This window comes from Microchirus variegatus (assembly GCF_963457635.1).
Source record: "Microchirus variegatus genome assembly, chromosome: 4".
NCBI lineage: Eukaryota > Metazoa > Chordata > Actinopteri > Pleuronectiformes > Soleidae > Microchirus > Microchirus variegatus.
The window spans coordinates 18894248-18913482 of record NC_139805.1 but is presented as its reverse complement, the minus strand read 5'-3'; the positions used below and the strand labels follow the sequence as shown (position 1 = coordinate 18913482).

The following is a 19235-nucleotide window of genomic DNA, read 5'->3' as shown; positions in this document are numbered from 1 at the left end:
GTGTGTGAGCAGGTCTGCCCAGACCAGATACAGACTTTTAAAACTGTTAGTTTGTCAAGAAACACCATCGCGGACCGGGTTACATCTATAATGCCTGATATTTGCAACATGAATAAGTAATAAATACAGAAAGTTATTTAGCAATATGTTACGGAGTAGTTACCTTTATTTTACATATTTGGTTACATTTATTCTGTATGACAGTTGACACATCTGGCCCTTTGAGGGTAACCATTATGCTGATGTGGCCCTCAGTGAAAATGAGTTTGACATCCCTGCCCTGTAAGGGTCGTCAAGTCCCAATATATACCACAACTCAAATCCTAGCCCTGAACATAAACAGTTCCATCATGGATGTCAAGAATCTTTAACTGATAATAATAGGGTAGAAAGTGTGGTCAAGCTTAATTGCCTGTTAAGTCATCACAACCTTCGAGTTTAAAGTGCTGTATTGACATAATCTATACACCCAAGACAAGGAGACATAGTAAAAGTCTCACCACTTTCATTTTATTCTAAATCATACGACAGGTGGGACAATTTCAATACAAGGTTCTTTACAGAAGATTAGCTGTAAGTTGCCAACCATGTAAATGTAGAATGTGATGTAAAAAGATTTACAGTATATTATGATCCCAGGAGAGAGGGATGGAGTATTTAACCTAATTAGAAAGACCACTGGATGAAGGCCAGCTTCATGACCTGATCTCTCAAAGACCCATGTGTATTTTGGCAGGTGTTTCTGACATGTCTCTGATAAGAAATTTCTCTCTGCATGTGCCACGTTGTCCAACAGAAACTGCGGTTGCAGAGTCAAACCCTCAATTGTTTCCTTTTCTAAGAGACACAGCAGGGGAACGCTCAATCTGAGCCATGTCTGGACTGAACGCGTCTCTCGGATACTTTGTGGCTGTTGTGTTCTTTGCAGCCTCAGTTCGAACTCTTCTTAGAAAATGGCCAAAGTTGAGCTTCATTTTGGAGTTTGCCTCCTCTTTCATGCTGGTGGCATGTTGGCTGGAGGTGCAGACCATTGTGGAGGTGGGTGAGTGGGCTGGGGGCTTAGGCCCAGATGTGACCGTGACCATGCTGTTTGTGTTGTTGCTGACCCATGGAGTGATCTGTGGCAGCACGTCAGGAAATCCCAGTGTGGCTGTACGGGAGTTCCTGCAGCTGGAAGCCACCACTGTTCCCACTCTGCTCGCTGTTGCCTCCCAGTTCCTCGGGGCCTACATAGCTCTTCATGTTGCTGTTTATTACTGGAGCCTTGAGCTGACAGACATGCACATGATCAAAAATCTGATGGCGAGAGAATGCAGCACATCTCTGCTGGTGTCCTTGCTTCAGGGTTTTTTCACAGAGTGTGTTTGTGCTCTCATCTTTCACCTGATCCAACTCAACCTGAGACGTAGATCTGCTCTGATTCGGGTTCCTCTGATCGCTCTTCTCTTTACATTCCTGTCCTATACAGGTAAGTCTGAGCTGAATCACAAACTTAACAAGCAACAAAAGCAACACAAAATTGTACTTAATTTTAAAAAATAAAAGGAGGAAACAAACAAAAGAAAAAATAACCTAAATAAACTGCAACCATTTACTTCCACTCTCTAATTACACAACTACACACATTTCACTTTTAAACTGATCAAATATGCACAACTTAAAAGGCAATACTCTTGATTATTGCATGTAACATTAAATTAGATCTTTGGTTTCTAGCTTGGTATTTTTCTAAATCATGCCTATGTAGCACCTAGAAGAAGATTTTATTTGTAAAACACTCCTAAATATTATGATTCTTCATTTTTAAACATACTGTCATTTTTGTGGGTTTTGGTCATACCTGCCACTAGATGGCAGAGTGACCAATCTATAAGAGATGACAGCAGAACAAGCAGAAGTGAGGAGAAGCTTGAGAGTGCTGGAATGAAGTTGAAATCACTTTGTATAATATAACTTAAGTAAAAGTCTTAAAGTATATGATATGTAAATGTCATTTTCTGAAATAAAATGTACTTGTGTTTAATAAGTACAGGTATTAAAAAAGTGAGGGGTAAGGATCTCAATAGCAAAGATAGAGGAAATGTAGTGGAGTAAACGTTTCTAGAAATTACAAAAAAGGTTGGTGTGACCAATTGAATAAATGCTTGAAAACATGAACATTTGATTCAACTTTCATTATCCATTTTCTAGCCAGAGGCTTCACTTCAGCTTACATAAACCCATCTTTGGCTTATGGCCTCACCTTCTACTGTCCTGGATTTACCTTTGCAGAGTATGCATTGGTCTACTGGCTGGGCCCCCTCACAGGTAAATAATCATGACACCTGCATGTCACTGTCACTTCTGCAAACATGACCATGCTTCTCACAATGTAAATATCTGTTTTATAGGAATGATCCTGGCTCTTCTCTTGTTCATGGGTCACATTCCAAAACTTTTTGCCAAGAACCTCTTCTATTTCCAGAAGACACGCTTCAAAGGGCCCAGAGGAGACAAAGGAGAAAAGAAGAAAATGTGAAAGAAACTATGATTTGCCAGACAACAAATGACCAAGAGATGTTTACTTCAAATCAGCAAGCATGTGCATACAATGTCAAATATTTGGAAGAAATAATAATACCAAAATGTATTTATTACTTCCATTCTTGTCGGTTGTTTTAATTAAAAACTCAAGATTAACAGGCTACAGACAATTATTAAAAAAAATGATCTCACAGAGGCCAGACATTTATGATAGCAACAAAAATCTAAATTAAATACAGCAGAGTTGGCATTTAGATTGCATCAAACTGCCTCCTTCAATTCTGCTGGTCACAACTCAGCAGCACATGCTTAATGCAAAAACAAAAACAAAAACAAAACGTTACAAAGACTTGTTGCCGTTACGTGCTAGCAGTGCTCTGAGCAGAAGTGGGTTTAGAAGACTGAGGCCCATCTGGTTTTGTGCCTTTTGTCTTAGCTTTAGCAGAATCATCTGGACCTGTGGATAAGAAACAAGTGTTGAGGACTTGAAATAGTTTTATTGCCTAAATGGGAGTAGAAAAATGTGCTGCTTGGTCTACTTCAAAACTATCAAACAGGATACACACTTTATTTCAAATTCATTCACAACCATACACTATTATTCAAACCTTAGACTTAGATTATAGAGGGAACAATGATTTTGCACCACTTTATCCTTCTACCCATCGTCTTCTAAGAAGCAGCTGTGTAATATAATACATGGTTTGTCACCTGGTTTCTGCTGCTGCTCCAGCTGAGCTTCGGGGCGATCACTCCACAAAGAATAATCTGGATTATTCAGCAGCGTCTTGCTCTGTCCACAGCTGAGACACTTCACCACAGTGAAGCGAGTATTGCCCTTTTTTTCTTGGAGGGAAAAAGTCAACAAAATATTAAAAAAATGTAAAACTTGCCTCAAAATCTCAATACATTCAGTACATAATGCAAACTCACTTTTTTGTCTTGTTGAAGCAGTCACACCAGGTATAAGCAACACATAGCACTTCTTGCATAATGTTCTCTTCACTGATGGATCTCTGAAATAAAAAATAAACATTGATTGATTAAGCTTGTAGAGAGGATACCTATTTCATCATTTAAAACTAGTACTTTCATTTAAAACACATGTAATGTCATGCATGATCACATGACAGTTCTGAAGAAGATTGCCGGAAGTGCCGGTCAAAAGTATTACATTTAGAATATTACAGTATATCGTTATTAGAGTATTACATTTTGTGAGCTAGAATTAACCTTTTTGGACTAAGAGAGTTATAATGTTGCTTATGGAGAGGAGTTATAGGCACAAGCACAGTCTCGATGGCTACCTCATTTTATATAGTGTTGAAAGGCCAAAACACACCACCTTCTGGCTAAATAGATGATTAAAATCTGTATATAGTGTCGTTTCCTCAATATTTACAGAGGAAATATATTTTGATTGGGCTTGATTATAAGATTAAATTAAAAGATCAGAATATCGCCTCATGCAAATAAACAAAATTATGCATAAAACAAAGACATGCAAACACTGACCATCACATGACAATAACAGTACTCGAAAATGTTTAGGTTTAACTCACTGTCTGAGAACTAAACGTCGGGCTATGGTTCTCTGTGTGAAGGTGTAGAAACGAGCCAGCTCTACATTCTCTGGATTTTGAGATACAACACAGTGAGCAGCCTGTGGAGATAAAAACATGAGGAATTAGTTCAATCATACTGAGAGAGAAGGCTAACACGTTAGCTTAGCTATGTGATTACCAAGTCGCTTTTAAGTTGCTCTTGCTCGCCTTACCTGGTACAGAAAGTTTAATCTTTGATATGCGTCTTTGTCTTTCAGTGGTTGTCCCATTATGGAGGTTAGAAAGAAAAGGACCCAGAATGTTTCCCTCTTTTATTACATCGACTTCACTGAGTAAAAGTAGCTTTAGCGTTATAGACAGCAGTTACACTTCCGGGTCAATCTTTCAAAGTAAAAGCGCAAAAGGACTGACGACACACTATTACTGCGATCAAGTTATGTGACACTCGTTTCACCGTGCTGAAACCTACTGACGCTGAATTTTAACGCCCTCCTTACACAGGGTTTTATGGTAAAACGCTGTGATTAAATTCAAATGTGGAGTAACTGTTTTATTTTGAAAACCGGATGTTAGTGTCCTTACAGATGGCAGGCACTTTACCGTAAAAGCCTTTGTAAGGAGGGCGTTAAAATTAAGTTTAGTCGTACATTTTTATCAACTTGTTAAACGGGTTTCCTTTCAACAACAAGCCATTTGAGAAGTGAAAATACTGTTTGAAAGACTATAGACCAGATTAATAATTACGCTGTGCTCATACTGGCTTCACATTTTGTCTGGTTATTAATGACTTCCTCTTATTGATTTCACCAGAAAAGTTGATGTAAATGTACACCATTCACTGTCACACTCAAAACACAAAACAAAGAATAGCTGCATTTATTTTAAGGGCAAACAATGTTGTTAGTCATCCAGATTAGGAAAAAGAAACAGTCAAAGAAACAATTGGCTTTACCAGCTTTTGACAGCTAACCTCTACGATATGGCCACGATTTTTTTCTCTGTCAAACTAATTATTAAGTACACAATATACACATGAGAAAAAAACATTTGTTTAGAAGGACACAGAGGGACAGAGTTCAACATACAATACTTACTTTTAATAACAACAATAGAGAAAGTATAAACCCTGTCTAACAATTTAATTTGCCTGTAAGGTGCAGCTCTGATAACAAGAGTCTAATGATACAGGGGGTAAGAACTGGTACAGTAGGTCTGTCAGAGTATAACACCATCACAGCACATAGTCATAACGACGAACGCGCTGAAATGTTTCCTATAAAATGTGTGACAGAAAATGTCCATAAAACACTGGTCGATGTGGAAATAGCAAGAGTGTTCATTGAATGAGACCATTACGAAACAAGAAGGGGGGAGAAATATGAAATTCAAGTATCAAAATAACTAAGACACCGACAAGCTGAAAAGGTCAATTACAAAGGTAGTAAAAATCACGGGAAAAAGAGACACACAGACACAATCAACAATACATTAGGCAACATTTTGCATTTAAGGCAGTTGATTAAAAAACTAAACCGAACTAGGCGTCTTCTTCATTCCAAGTTAAATACAAGCCTAGCCCTAACTTTTCACCTGGAGATTCATTGTATAAAACAACTACGACTGACTCTGAAACTAAGCACTTTAGTTTGACTTGTCTTCTGACAACTGAGAGAGAATAGAGTTCATATGGACAGCGGTGGAAGTTGTGCTCTATATTTTTGGTCTTCTTCACAGTGAGGTTTGTCAGGGCTTATAAGGCTGGTGCATCAAGAGTGGCAGGTCACTCTCAGCCTATTGTCTGGCACAAAATCTAAATGGTTGGCACATATCTGTGCACAGCATAGGAAGGTAGGGTTGCTAGTTACTTCAGCTAACGATTGCCCTTCATGGCCTCCTTGGCTGCCAGGATGAGAGGTGTGAGGCTGGAGAGCGGCTTTGCCAGCTTCAGGAACGGATGCTGCACAGAAGGATTAAAATCACCAAAGAAAATGTATAAATATTAAATTAGACCAAGTGTCAGATTTAATAAGCCAATGATATTGTCAATAAAAAAGAAATCTAGTAAGAGGAAAAGTAATTAACCTGCAACAATTCTTTGCCTCCGCCTCTTTTATCTACATCCATTTCCAGGCAACGGTTGAGAAAATCTCTGAAAACTGGAGACAGCTTCTCTGGGTTCTGAAGCTCCGGTGTGCCGTTTGTGGCAATCAGGTATAACGCCTAGCAAAGGTGAAGACATTAGAAAAGAATAGGGGAAAACAGAGAGCTGTAAAATCAAGCAAATAACTCACAGCACATAAAACAAATCAGCTAGAACAGGTAAAATAAAAATATCTTCAAGTCTGATCTTCGTCCAGGTTTCCTTAGTGGGACACAAATTAAAGTTGAGCAGGAAAATTTTAACCTCTTAATAACCTTTTAATCTCCTACTACATCAACATACCGATTGCAACTAGTCTCAAAAATAGGCAAACAAACTGTGTTCCCATCAAAGAGACAGAATTTGTAAAATGCAATACAGACTAAGAGCAGGTTGTTTGTGGAGTCTGCACCATATTAAATTACAACTTACCCAGTGTCAAACTAACAATAATAACAGTGTTTGTGAAAGGTGACAAACAGATGTAATCCACTCTTGGACAAACATCATGGGATCACCACTGTTTTCATTTTAGTTTGCAATTGTGTGACACCTCCCAACTGTCCACAATCACGTAACACATTTAAAACTTAAACCATTTTTAATTAAGTTTATGTTCCTTCAATACCTTCCAACTTCACATTTAAGGCTTGATTTCCACAAGAACATGCATGCAGAAAAAAAAGTTGACAGTGAGTAAAATATAAAAATGTCAAAGATTAAATAGACTGGTGCACAATGAAGAGTCAACTCTTCAGTGTGCGTCTCATTCCTGAGGTCTTGTTACTGCGTAGGCAGAGCAGGAAAAACATCATGAGACTAATGAGTGTTTGTCACATAAAGACTGCAGTTGTTCAGTTCTGTTACAACACTGAAGTCTGACACCAACATGTCACTGATACCGCAAATAACTAATGCTAACAATACGAGTAAAATACCTCATTGTAATTTTTATGACATATCTATGGAAGTAAATCTGTGCCATCTGAGTTTGAATTCGAATTTCTAACACTGAATTTTTTTGCATCGAAATTAGAGTTTTTTTTGCCATTGATTTTTTTCAACTTTGAAATAAATTCAGTGTAAAAAAATGTGATGTCTCAAAAAATTCAGTTGCAAACAATTCGATGTCTCAAAAAATTCGATGTCTCAAAAAATTCGATGTCTCAAAAAATTCAGTTGCAAAAAATTCAATGTCTCAAAAAATTAAGTTGCAAAAAATTCGATGTCTCAAAAAATTCAGTCTAAAAATATTCACTTGCAAAAATGTCAGTTAATATCCAGGTCACCAGAGAGAAGCAATCGATCCCTGTCTCAATTCATCCAACACCAATCAACGTACGCTCCATTGGCCATACATGAATTACAGTTTAATACTAAACCTCATAACTTGATTTGTGGCGCCACCACTGGCTGCTCCTTGTTGTCTATCAGACAAACTGAGTAAATGCAATAAGCGCCTGGCTGACTGCAAAATGTCATCATGCTGACTACCCTGTCATCACAAACAGCATAGAAAAATTAGGATATTACAAACCAGTAGCAAAAAGATGATATTTTAAACAGATAAAAGTTACTGGACTTTGATTAGGATGACCATATTTAGAAAGGAGACCACTTGGCTCTGCGTCGAGGTACTTAAATTATACTTGGATGAATTGAGACAGGGATCGATTGCTTCTCTCTGGTGACCCGGATATTAACTGATGTTTTTGCAAGTGAATTTTTTGCGACTGAATTTTTGCAAGTGAATTTTTTGCGACTGAATTTTTGCAAGTGAATTTTTGCAAGTGAATTTTTTGAGACTGAATTTTTTGCAACTGAATTTTTTGAGACATCAAATTTTTTGCAACTGAATTTTTTGAGACATCAAATTTTTTGCAACTGAATTTTTTGAGACATCAAATTTTTTTTACACTGAATTTATTTCAACGTTGAAAAAAAATGAATGGCAAAAAAAAACAGTGCTTGAAATTTGATGGTTTTTAAAATTCAAAGTCTAATTTTGATGCAAAAAAATTCAGTGTTCGAAAAATTCGAATTCAAACTCAGATGGCACAGATTTACTTCCATACATATCGTATCGTTTCAGAGTGTAATTTGGATTTTAAAAGGTTTTTAATCATAATCTGTCGCCATAACGTACATTATGCTGTGATTTTGACAAAACCTTTTCACCATATATCTGACATAGAGGATTTAATAGGTGGTTGTGGGGTTGAGTGTAGGAAATTAACATTGTTAATTGTGTTTTTGATACTGGACTATATAAATAAAATTGACTTGACAACAGACATAAAAATGCTCTCCACTCACTCTTAGTGGGTTCTCATTCAGATAGGGAGGCTCTCCTTCAACCATCTCAATAGCCATAATACCCAGCGACCAAATGTCCACTTTAGGCCCATAAGCCTTCCTGGTCACCACCTCAGGAGCCATCCAGTACGGCGTGCCTACCATGGTGCTGCGTTTGCTCTGTTCTGGAGTGATCTGGGCACAGAAGCCAAAATCGGCTGTGGAGGAGAAAGAAGAACAGATACATATTAACGGTAAAAGGAGGCATATCACTGTAGGTTTACCGGGCTTGTTGATAGCGGCTGCACAGGACTTACTCAATTTAACGGAGCCATCCATCCCAAGTAACACATTGTCACTTTTAATGTCTCTGTGAATGACTTGGTTAGCATGTAGAAACTCCAATGCTTGTAAACACTGCAGATATGGAGACAAATAGGAGGCAACAGGGTTAGATATAGATTTTGTGGGAGTTTCATGATTTCCTGATTCCTGATTTTCATCCGGTAAAGAGTGGAGTTTACCTCTCGGCAGACAGCTGCTATCTGGGCCTCATCCATACAGGTTTCTGTCACCACATCTGTCAACGAGCCACCAGCCAGATACTCCATCACCACAAACAGCTCCTCCCCCATCAGGAAACTGAAACACACATGAATATATGTTGTCAAAACATGCAAGGTCACAAATCCATACTTTCCACATCAAATCCCACTTTTGCTCTGACAGCAGGTTTGCTTTTCACTCTTACCTGTCCAAAAAGTTGACAATGTTGGGATTCTTTAACTCCTTCATCACTAGAATCTCATTGATGATCAGCTCCTTCTTTGGCTGCTTTTGCAGGTTTATCTGTTTAATAGCAACCTGTAGATAGGCAATATGAGACAAACACATATTTAGAATAAATTAAGCTAACTACTCCAAATCATCCATTAGAATTTCAATAATTTCTTTTTTACTTTTTACACTCAATCTTTCAACCATGGTATAGATAATGCTAATGAATTTGTTATAAAGCTGTGATATCAAAGTTACCCTGAGATTCAAAATATTTAACACGTGTATGTTAATATTCCATATGTTGTTTGTGCATGAGAGTTAGACCCACTACTACACAGTTTCCCTGGTGGGTGTCATCTCCTCAACCACTGCTCCTTACCTCCTGTCCAGTGGCAACATCAATGGCTGTGAACACTGTTCCTGATGCTCTGTAATAAGGAGGAGACGACCGGTTTAGTTGAAAGTGCATGTACACAAACAGTCCCCATAAATGTGTGCAAATCCAATACATCTGTTACATAAAAGAGATGTATAATAGGACAATGGGGTTTGACTCAAAATCTGTCTCATGTGTTCAGACAGTTTCTTATCATGTTGCTTTGACTCATTTCTTTTGCAGTGATCACAGGTGTACAACAAGTAATGCTCTCAGTAGACCACAGTACAACAGCTTACATGCTCCACGTGCAACATACTGTAATTTTACACATTTTTAAGTGCAATATACGTATAGAATATCCCATGTTAAACTAAACTAACTACGTTTATAATGTAAATATCAAGCCCACAATGTATATATTCTGTCTATAAACTGCCTATAATGTACAATATTTTTAAAAACATGCATGTTTATTATTTATTATCTTTACCATCTTTGCTGCTGTGACAATGTAAATTTCCCCACAGCGGGACTAATAAAAGACTTTCTTATCTTAGTAGTAGGGGAGATAATTCTCCAGTAAAGCTGTTGAGTTGCTGCGTTTGGGTACTGAAGGTGCTTGAATTTGTGATACAAATGTAATCCCTTTATCATTTCATTCATACTGCATTTGACTGTGCTCAGTTTTGTTGTATAATCACAATAAGAATAACTGAATCTGTCATGAAGAGAGAGCACCAGACCTGTTTAAGTATCTATTTTCATTTCACCAGACACTGATGATGCTAGAAAATCCTTAACTTACAGATGGATTTAATTTGGCTCTAAATTCTAGTTTTATGAGAATGGAGTTGACACACATTTTTTGCTTCATGAATGTGTTCAATTATGACATGAAATATGTGGTGTTGTGTTTGTCTAAAGATGAATGATCAGATCATATTTTGAGGAAAAAAGAAAATCAGATAATTGAAAAGAGGTGTCCTACACACCAGAGTAAGTGGCTCATGAGGGAGTATAAACTTGTAAATAATTTGTTACTGCATATTTAAAACTGGTGAATGTGCACTCACCCCTGTCCAATCTTTTCATATCTGGTGTACTTCTTCTTGGGATCTCCAATGCTGACAATGGTTCCTATGAACCACAAACGTATCACAAGGAGAATATGAAGAAAAGATACATGAACGTGAAAGAAAGTATTAAAACAGCTCAAGTGTTGTGTCAGTGTATTTATAGGATTAATGAGGTTTACTGAGTTTGTCCATTATCTCCTCGTCAGTCATCTTGCCCTTCTTCTTCTGCTGTCTGTCCGCAGATTTGGAGGCAACATCTCCATCTGTACACATGCTCGGAGCAGGGATGGGATCAATGACAGAGCGAGTATACACCTGCACAAGAAACCAAAAACAGTAAATTCACTTACCACATACAACACATTAGATGTTCATAGACTTAACAATGATTCCCAAAACATGTGCATTAAGAGGTCACTTGCACTCTTTGTGTGTTCTGGCCGTGGTGCCACAATAGGAGGAGGGGCTTCATCATCATCGTCATCATCATCAATGTGTTTTATAGTTGGAGATGATGGTGCAGTGCCTTTTTTGACAGGCTAATTGAAAATGGGGAAAAAGTACCCTTTGTTAGACACTATAATATATATATAACTATAAAAAAAGTGTGTGCTTGCAAAAGTTGTGAAATACTTACAGACTGCGGCCCTGGAGTGAATGATTCTTTTTCTGTGAATGAAACAAAGAGACATTTTTTTTTTTTAAACTGTTTTTGAACTACATGTAGTCATAGATTATGTGAAACATTTCTTTTCAGTCCTTCAATAATATTGATCAAATTCCACTTGACAATGGGATAAAACTTGAGCAATAATTTACTTTTTATCACCAAAACAGATGGAGTCTTATTTGTAGCTTTTGGAGGCACAAAAGAGTTAAAGAGAACTTAAATGCACTTGTAACTTCGTCTTACCAGAAGATGAGAAGCTGAGGTACTTCTGACGACCGTTGCCCGTGGAGTCATAGAACTTGAGAACATCAAGCACAGCCTGTGGGTTTTTCTTCTGCTCTGACTTGGTGATGTTTGAGGTCTGGAGTAGTCGAGCCCACTGCTCTGGCATTCCCTGTGTGTGTCGAAAATGTCACACAACAGTCAAAGGTGTGATGTAAAACATTTATTTTAGTCAAGCTGGAGTTCTTTGAAAAAAATGCACAGAATAGCCCAACAGTGAAAACTCACAGTAAACTCCCCTGTGACAGCATCGAATCCAACATGTATGGTATGTTCAAAATCTGAAGGTGGAGAAATCTCTGGTCGCTCTTTGTCTCTGTCTTTCTTTCTGCCACCTGGATGTAAACAAACCCTTATAGAGATTACAGATGATAACCATTTTCTGATAACAGTGGGATAACTGTGTGCGATATAGTTTTTCTTTATGGTGCCAGGTCTCACCTTTTTCAGCTCCAGAGAAGATTGAGATGATCTTGTTGCGAGGTTTCCTCTCTTCTGGCACAGAAGGCAGTGGCTTAGAGCTGTGGTTGGCTGAGAGTGAGTCTTTGCCAGAGCTGGTGCTAAAGATCGTACTGCTCATTCTGACTGGAGGGGCAGGGGGTTTATCCTCGGGGTCTCCATTATCACACATTGCTATAAGGTTGTTGCAAGCCTCACAGAGCTAACTGGGCAGGGGGGACACAACAGGCAAGGATAGAGAGGGTGGCAAACAAAGAGGGAGTGAGGAAACGCTCACATTAGCAGGAGGCACGGGTGTGCTCATGCACTTTGAAAGGGTGTGCCGAAAATGACAGAAGAGACAGAAGGCACCAGGCTGTACCTGAAAGACACGGAAATTATACCAAAAAGGTCACAAATACAATGTTGACAATCTGAAATGTTCCCATCTCTTACAGGTAGAACTAAACATTCAAAATTGCTGCACAAACTGACTATTCTGTGAACATTAAGTGAAAAAGAGTGCGACTCGGGCTGAACGATTTTGGATAAATATCTAATCACATTTTTCTGACAGACAGATGTAATCATTTATAGATGATGGCTCACCTTCAAAACAACCACTCTACAGTATACTCAAAGGTGAAAACTTCAAGTCTATAACTGTTTCCAATATGCATGAATTTCATGTTTAATTGTACAGAACAATCAGAAGCTATACTAAATAAAATGTGGCCTAGGTCATTTGCAAATCGCATTGCTTTAAATTGTAATTTTGATTTTGAAAACTATTCATTGTTGTGACCTGACTTACTTGAACCATTAACACTGTCCTCTTATAAACGGTGTTGATATGGATTATTCTAACCCATGCTTATCTTTTTATTACTCAGGGCTTCAAATATTTATTTTTTTCACATTCACCATAAATAATGTTCTACAAACATGATAAGTTGCCACGCAATGCCCCAACATTTACAGTTGAAGAGTATTAAACTGATTAAACAAATGATCTACCGATATGTCCCAGGCTAGTATGTTCCTCTTCCTGGGCCAAGATAATGTTAAAAGGAAATTTAATACAAGAGAAAGAAGACCAGCCCCAACAAAAACATTTCCTTAATGTAACTGAGCCTTCGTTAAACAGGTTAACCAGCTTAGGTAATTTTAATGACTTTGCAGATTAAAATCTAGAACTTGAACAATTATGAAGCCTACATAATAACACTTTTTATTTTGAATTATTCATATTCCCTGATGTATCTGTATGTATTCGTGTCTGTTATTTTTTTTCCATGTTTACACACACTAAAGTCAAGTCTAAGTATGTATGTATATGAACATAAAAAAACACGATGCTTATATATTAACTAACCTTGAGGATCTGTGTGTGATTTGTTTTGTGTACTGTCCTATGTTTAGCCTGGTGTCTGTAAATATAGCTAATTAATTGGGTGATAGCAGATACTACAGCGTTTAAAGTGAAAGGAGTGACTGTGCGAGCGTAACGAAATCAGTAAACAGTACATCATATTCAAAACAAACATTTTAAAACGTCTATGACTTTAGCATTAATATGAGAACTGTTGACAGCTGTATTTTTGCTAATGTCGCTAATCATGTCTGGAAAAGACTGGGAGCTTTGGTTGAATACAACAACAATGGATGTTGCTCCACTGCCGGTGCACTTGATACAGAAATGGAAAGCTAACACGTTAAAGCCTCACACTAAGACATAGATTTTAGTCGAACTTTCCATAGAACTATAGAACTACCTTAAAGTATTCTCTGATGTGCCTTTCACATTAACAACAGGGGCGGCCAGCAAGCTAATGTGCTAGCATTGAGAACTCTACTCTAACAAGTGTGCTAGCATTAAGCTCATGCTAGCAAACGCTTCACCACAGTTTCGTATTAAATGGGACTTTTGTGGCTCAGCTAACGTGAACTAGCCTGGTGGCTTACGTTTATATATTCATCCTTAATAAAACGAACACCGCGGATATATTAAACTGAGACGAAACCAGTGACAAAACAGCAAATGAGCTAACAGGCTAGTACAGATGTGCTTTCTGTGCATGCTAATGAAGGAGCAGCGGAGCTCACCGGAGATTCCACACCAGCAGCTAAACTTCAGTAGAACTTAACTCCCGGACGATCCTTGAAACTGTCTACAAAAAGTCCGCAAATCCGTTGAATGTACTTCCTCTGTGTCGCGGGGTCCTGGCGGTTCCCACCGCATAAAAATATATGAGTAAAAACACCACTTCAGCTATTTACAATTCAACTTTTCTTGCAATCTTTTCGACCACTGGATAATTCCGCTATGGCGAAGGGGAAGCGGAACTAGCGACCCAGCCCTGCAGCTGCACTGAATACCGTTTCAAATGAATGGTGAGAATATGATTACACAGTTCACTGTAGTAAACACTCAATAGCTGGCGTGGATATGTATTACAGACATCTTAATTATTGTTCTTCCTAATCAAAGTGCACATTTCAACATTCATTGTGTCATTCTTTCTATCCACAGTTGGCATTTACAACTTAAATCTGGCTAAGGCAAATGACGTCACTTTTCCCATTCATGTGTATTGGATTTGTTATTACATCTTTTTTCAGTTTTCCAGTTGTTGATATCAACAATTTGATAAGTAGAAAATAATTACATTTAGATTTTTTAAGTATTATTATTATTATTACTAGATATAATTTACGATATCTGGAAGTGGAATTATGACTGGTCAGAATAAAAGTAGAGATATCTCAAACAAGTAATGTAATCTGCCCTGTTCCTCTATGGTGTTTACATTTGGAAAGGTATAAAGCTATATGTTTAATAATGTAATTTTAAAAATAAATTAATTTTAATTATTTTGTCTTGTGTGATTGTGACATCTAACCTAGATTCTCTCATCTCATCTTGTTCCATCTTCAACTAGAGGGTCGTGGGCTATAGTCGAGATGGGGACGGAAAGAGCACTCCAAACCATTGTAAAAATACAGAAGTTACAGTAATAACCTAGATTAAACCAAAGTTTAAAAAAGGAGAAAATGGCACAGTTTATTTACACATCAGTCTTAGTCAACTCTTACACATATTTTCAAAATGAATGACTATAAAAAGTCACATGTACAAGACTTTGAAACTTACATAAATATTTGACATTATTTTATAACCTGCACTTACAGTTTACAATCTGACATTTCTAAGCACTGCAGAGATAGAGCAAGATAACAAATTAACTTCAGCCAACATATAATAAGGTATATGTCTTCGCTTCAACGAGATAAAAATCACATGAGCACTGATTTTTTTTTTTTTTTTACAGTCATAATAAAACGTTCTACAAACATGATTCGTTGCCACACAACATTTACCCTTGAAGAGTTTTAAAAAGTAAAAAAACAAATCAACTTAATTTACAGACCAACTAGGTTAGGTTATCTTAATTACTTTGCAGATTAAATCCTGTTCTCTGTAGGTGTCAAACTTCTTATTTTGAATTATTCATATCCCCTGACCTTTTCTATCTCTATGTATTCATGTCTGTTTGTGAGGTGTTATGTTTTACATACAAACATACATAAGACATTATCATAATGGAATTAGAATGATTTTACTAGCTGACAAACCTGGAAATTATGAAATCATTAGTTGTTCAGCAAAAGGTATGCTACCATCACTATATAGTTTGATGCATACACATGTATTTGGTCAGCACCACACAACAGATCATTGTGACCAAAAGAGTTCCTCCACATACCGGTATCACCATCGACACATCACCGACTGGGAACTGTAAACTCCTGGGGCCATGCTTCTACAAGATAAAATATATTTTGAATGAATCAAAGGGAAAAGGAAAAAAACAACATTTGATATATTATAATGTTTTATTCAAGAGTTATCACCTGATAATACTGGATTTTAACCCACGAACATGTGCCTGAATTGTCAACAGTGCAGGGCGCATCCACAACAGTGTTAGGCTCCAAGTTGTTGAGGTGTAAACCTTGAGGAAAGAAAAGATATTAAATTAAAGCCATGCAATTAATACATACAAATACTGAAGTAACACATACACTCATATAAATAACCACAGAATAAATATGAATCACTTACATTTGTCATTTCGCAGCAGTAGTTCTGGCGCATGTATGTCAACGGATGTAAAAGTTTTCCCAACAGCAGAGGGCTCATGGTAGCGGCCATGTATTGGGAGTGTGACTTTTACCCGTCTGGGTGTTGAATCAGCATGAGTGGGATACACATAGGTGACAAATCCGGAAGTCTTGTGAGCAGGCACCTCAAGGTCAATGGCTGAATCTAGTAATATCTTACAAAAAGTAAAAACAAATTTGAACAAATTGCTGTTTCTGGTCAGCTGCGTGGCATTAGCCAAATGTAACGGTGTTTTGTGCATATCAGTGTCACCTGCCAATCCCTTTGTGTTTTCAGGGATGCAAGTTGATATGGATCAATGAAGACCCCTCTTGGCCATCGATACACCAGTAAGACTTGGACTCTACTGGTCAGAGCAGGACTGAGCTCAACTGTGGTTGTCACCTCCCTAAACATGACAAAAAGCACTTTATCATTTAATTCACAATAAACCTGAAACATTGCTGAACAAGTCTATTCTGCGAGTACCTGTGGAAACCCTGTTTAGAAATCTCCACTGACAATGATGTGGATTCAAGCCACAGTTTAAGATCACAATGGTCCACTTCTTTCTCATCTGTAAAAATGTGCAGGATACATTAATTAGGCCACAAACTACAGAAGGCACTTTTTATTTAACACAGCATTTATGACTAATTGCATTAGTTTAACATAATACACGATAATTATAAGCAATAGTTTAGCCAGCCCTGTCAGAAACTGGATTTTCAATTTTGGTAACATAAGAGATTATTAGTTTTAGTTAGAAAGTGTGGCATTATACCTTACCCTTTTCGATTAAACAATGACATGTTGCAAAACAAGTCAAAACAAAGGTCAATCTCACCCAATACATCAAAAATGTAATTGCTATCAAATCACTTAAAGTCCAGTTTACAGTGTTTATCTCTTTTAGACAAGATTACAGACTGAGTCCTATATCCGGAAACATTGTACTTCCGGGCTCCTCGCAGTACCAGGAAGACCGCTTTCCAGGGTTGCTATCACAAATGCCTGATTAGAAATAGAAACAAAGCAATTGAATTAAAAACGATCTAAAGCAAAAATCAAAGGTAAGATGTGATACGCATACAGTTGTAAGTAAAGAAACAAATGTTGATTACCAGTGAAATGGTTATTGAAAAATATTTAGTGTAAATATATTCAGGCTTCGATATAGACCAACCCTAACCCAAGTAGTATACAATAGCTCCCCGTTTAGAAACAACATGAACCGATAATCTGTAAAGCCACTAACGTATGCCGCTTTAGATTTATTGATTAAATGATAATGTAAGTTAACAATTGTTATGACTATACCACTATACTATTTTGCCATTGGACACCAAGCGAAGAGCAATTTTCAATTAGTTTGCCTGGAAATTATAACGAGAGGATGCGTTTCAAGGCAAAGCGTTGTGGAGTGCTGTTCTCTCCTCCTTCCATTGTTTTAATTTATCAACACACGGAAACCAACAAAGTACGAAAGAGAATAATACCTGTGCGAAATTTCTCAAAGTATTCAGGTACGGCAAGTATTATGCGAACTAAAGTCACTAACTAACATACTGCAACATGAGTCAGTGTGAATTTAACTATGCAACTAACTGGGCAGGAATAGAATACAATATATAAGGGGTAATTTGTTGTACTGTCAATAGAACACACACACACACACACACACACACACACACACACACACACACACACACACACACACACACACACACACACACACACACACACACACACACACACACACACACACACACACACACACACACACACACACACACACACACACACACACACACACACACACACACACAAATAAATAATAATCGCAAGGTACATTAAATAATGTCAGCTTATTTAAAATAAATAAAAATATTGCATAAATAGGCCTGATTAATAGGTATACCTCTACACTTGATACTTACAGACTGTAAAGTGAACAGGGGATCAATGATGACCTCTGAACTCAACCAATCTCCATAACTTTGTCCTCCAGTTTGAATCCTTGTTTCCCTCTCCCCTTTATTTCCAGACTACAGCATGGCAGCTGAAAGACTGAAGAACCACCCTCGGCACAGGGACTACCTGGAGAGTGTGTCTCAGAGCCAACTGGAGAAGCTTCACATCATGCTCCGAGATCACATGCAGGGCTTCAGCCTGGAGCATAGCCTCGCCTCGTTCCACTTGGACCCCGATGAAGACCTGAACAAACTGGACGATGAAGAGCTGACTCGTAAGAAAGGCCAGATGGATGAACTCTTTGAAAAGAACCGCAAGCACAAAGATGATCCTGGATTTGTTTATGACGTAGAAGTGAACTTCAGCAAGCCCGTCTTAGAAAAGGGCAGCTGGGATGAGGAGTCTGATGATGAATTTTAAAACTGTTCTCCAGTCAATCTTTGTTCAACCTGCTCATTCTTAATGAATTCAAGCAAAACATAGAAAATAACAGAAAAGTGACTTGAAAGAACACACTGAAAAAATTATGTGTAGTGCGTTACTGATTTTCAGTGCCAGACAAAATACATCTTAATTGTTAACAAGAGTTAAGTCTATTTTCACTATGAAACCGTTTTCCCATTTCCAGTAATACTAAGTTCACATTCAGATTTATACCCAAAGTGTGGTCATCTTCGTTTCATATTTTGTAGTTTATATGCCATCACTAGTAACTGCCACTAGTAGACAGTGTCTACTAGACACTGTGGCAAGAGGGAGTGGTAGGAAAAGAGAGAGTTGCTATTGGTTCAGACCTCACTGAAGATAATGTTTAAATCCCAGTGTCAGACACCATCATGTATACACATAACCCCAATATTCTTGTAATGAGTTGTGTCATGAAGAGACAGTCTAAACCAGTGTTTGTGAGTGACATGAATATACTACACGCATTTTGTGATAGAAAGA

The 19235-nt window shown here is 37.6% G+C and overlaps 5 protein-coding genes across 5 annotated transcripts; 2 read left to right on the top strand and 3 right to left on the bottom strand.

Annotated features, from left to right (window-relative positions):
• Nucleotides 1-873: 873 nt before the first annotated feature.
• On the top strand, nucleotides 874-2518 carry aqp12 (aquaporin 12; the record flags this gene model as incomplete). The annotated part of the gene is made up of 3 exons (XM_083887918.1): nucleotides 874-1468; nucleotides 2191-2307; nucleotides 2391-2518. 3 exons carry the CDS (start codon nucleotides 874-876, stop codon nucleotides 2516-2518), a joined length of 840 nt encoding a protein of 279 aa, XP_083744044.1.
• Nucleotides 2519-2586: 68 nt separating this feature from the next.
• On the bottom strand, nucleotides 2587-4427 carry rpp21 (ribonuclease P subunit p21). The gene is made up of 5 exons (XM_083888760.1): nucleotides 4301-4427; nucleotides 4086-4186; nucleotides 3457-3539; nucleotides 3235-3369; nucleotides 2587-2980 (listed from the first exon to the last, which is right to left on the bottom strand). The coding sequence occupies exons 1-5, from the start codon at nucleotides 4355-4357 to the stop codon at nucleotides 2883-2885; spliced, it is 474 nt and encodes a 157-aa protein (XP_083744886.1). The 5' UTR covers nucleotides 4358-4427; the 3' UTR covers nucleotides 2587-2882.
• Nucleotides 4428-4990: 563 nt separating this feature from the next.
• pak2b (p21 protein (Cdc42/Rac)-activated kinase 2b) lies at nucleotides 4991-12341 on the bottom strand (the record flags this gene model as incomplete). The annotated part of the gene is made up of 14 exons (XM_083888210.1): nucleotides 4991-6045; nucleotides 6171-6308; nucleotides 8545-8741; nucleotides 8841-8940; nucleotides 9048-9165; nucleotides 9275-9387; nucleotides 9683-9731; nucleotides 10756-10819; nucleotides 10938-11073; nucleotides 11181-11297; nucleotides 11396-11427; nucleotides 11672-11822; nucleotides 11939-12045; nucleotides 12152-12341. The coding sequence occupies 14 exons, from the start codon at nucleotides 12339-12341 to the stop codon at nucleotides 5959-5961; spliced, it is 1599 nt and encodes a 532-aa protein (XP_083744336.1). The 3' UTR covers nucleotides 4991-5958.
• A 3493-nt stretch (nucleotides 12342-15834) lies between these two features.
• Nucleotides 15835-17265, bottom strand: pigx (phosphatidylinositol glycan anchor biosynthesis, class X; the record flags this gene model as incomplete). Its single annotated transcript, XM_083888208.1, has 6 exons — nucleotides 15835-15972; nucleotides 16064-16164; nucleotides 16275-16488; nucleotides 16587-16722; nucleotides 16803-16890; nucleotides 17244-17265. The coding sequence occupies 6 exons, from the start codon at nucleotides 17263-17265 to the stop codon at nucleotides 15835-15837; spliced, it is 699 nt and encodes a 232-aa protein (XP_083744334.1).
• A 354-nt stretch (nucleotides 17266-17619) lies between these two features.
• Nucleotides 17620-19104, top strand: cep19 (centrosomal protein 19). The gene is made up of 2 exons (XM_083888516.1): nucleotides 17620-17839; nucleotides 18361-19104. The coding sequence occupies exons 1-2, from the start codon at nucleotides 17710-17712 to the stop codon at nucleotides 18705-18707; spliced, it is 477 nt and encodes a 158-aa protein (XP_083744642.1). The 5' UTR covers nucleotides 17620-17709; the 3' UTR covers nucleotides 18708-19104.
• Nucleotides 19105-19235: the final 131 nt, after the last annotated feature.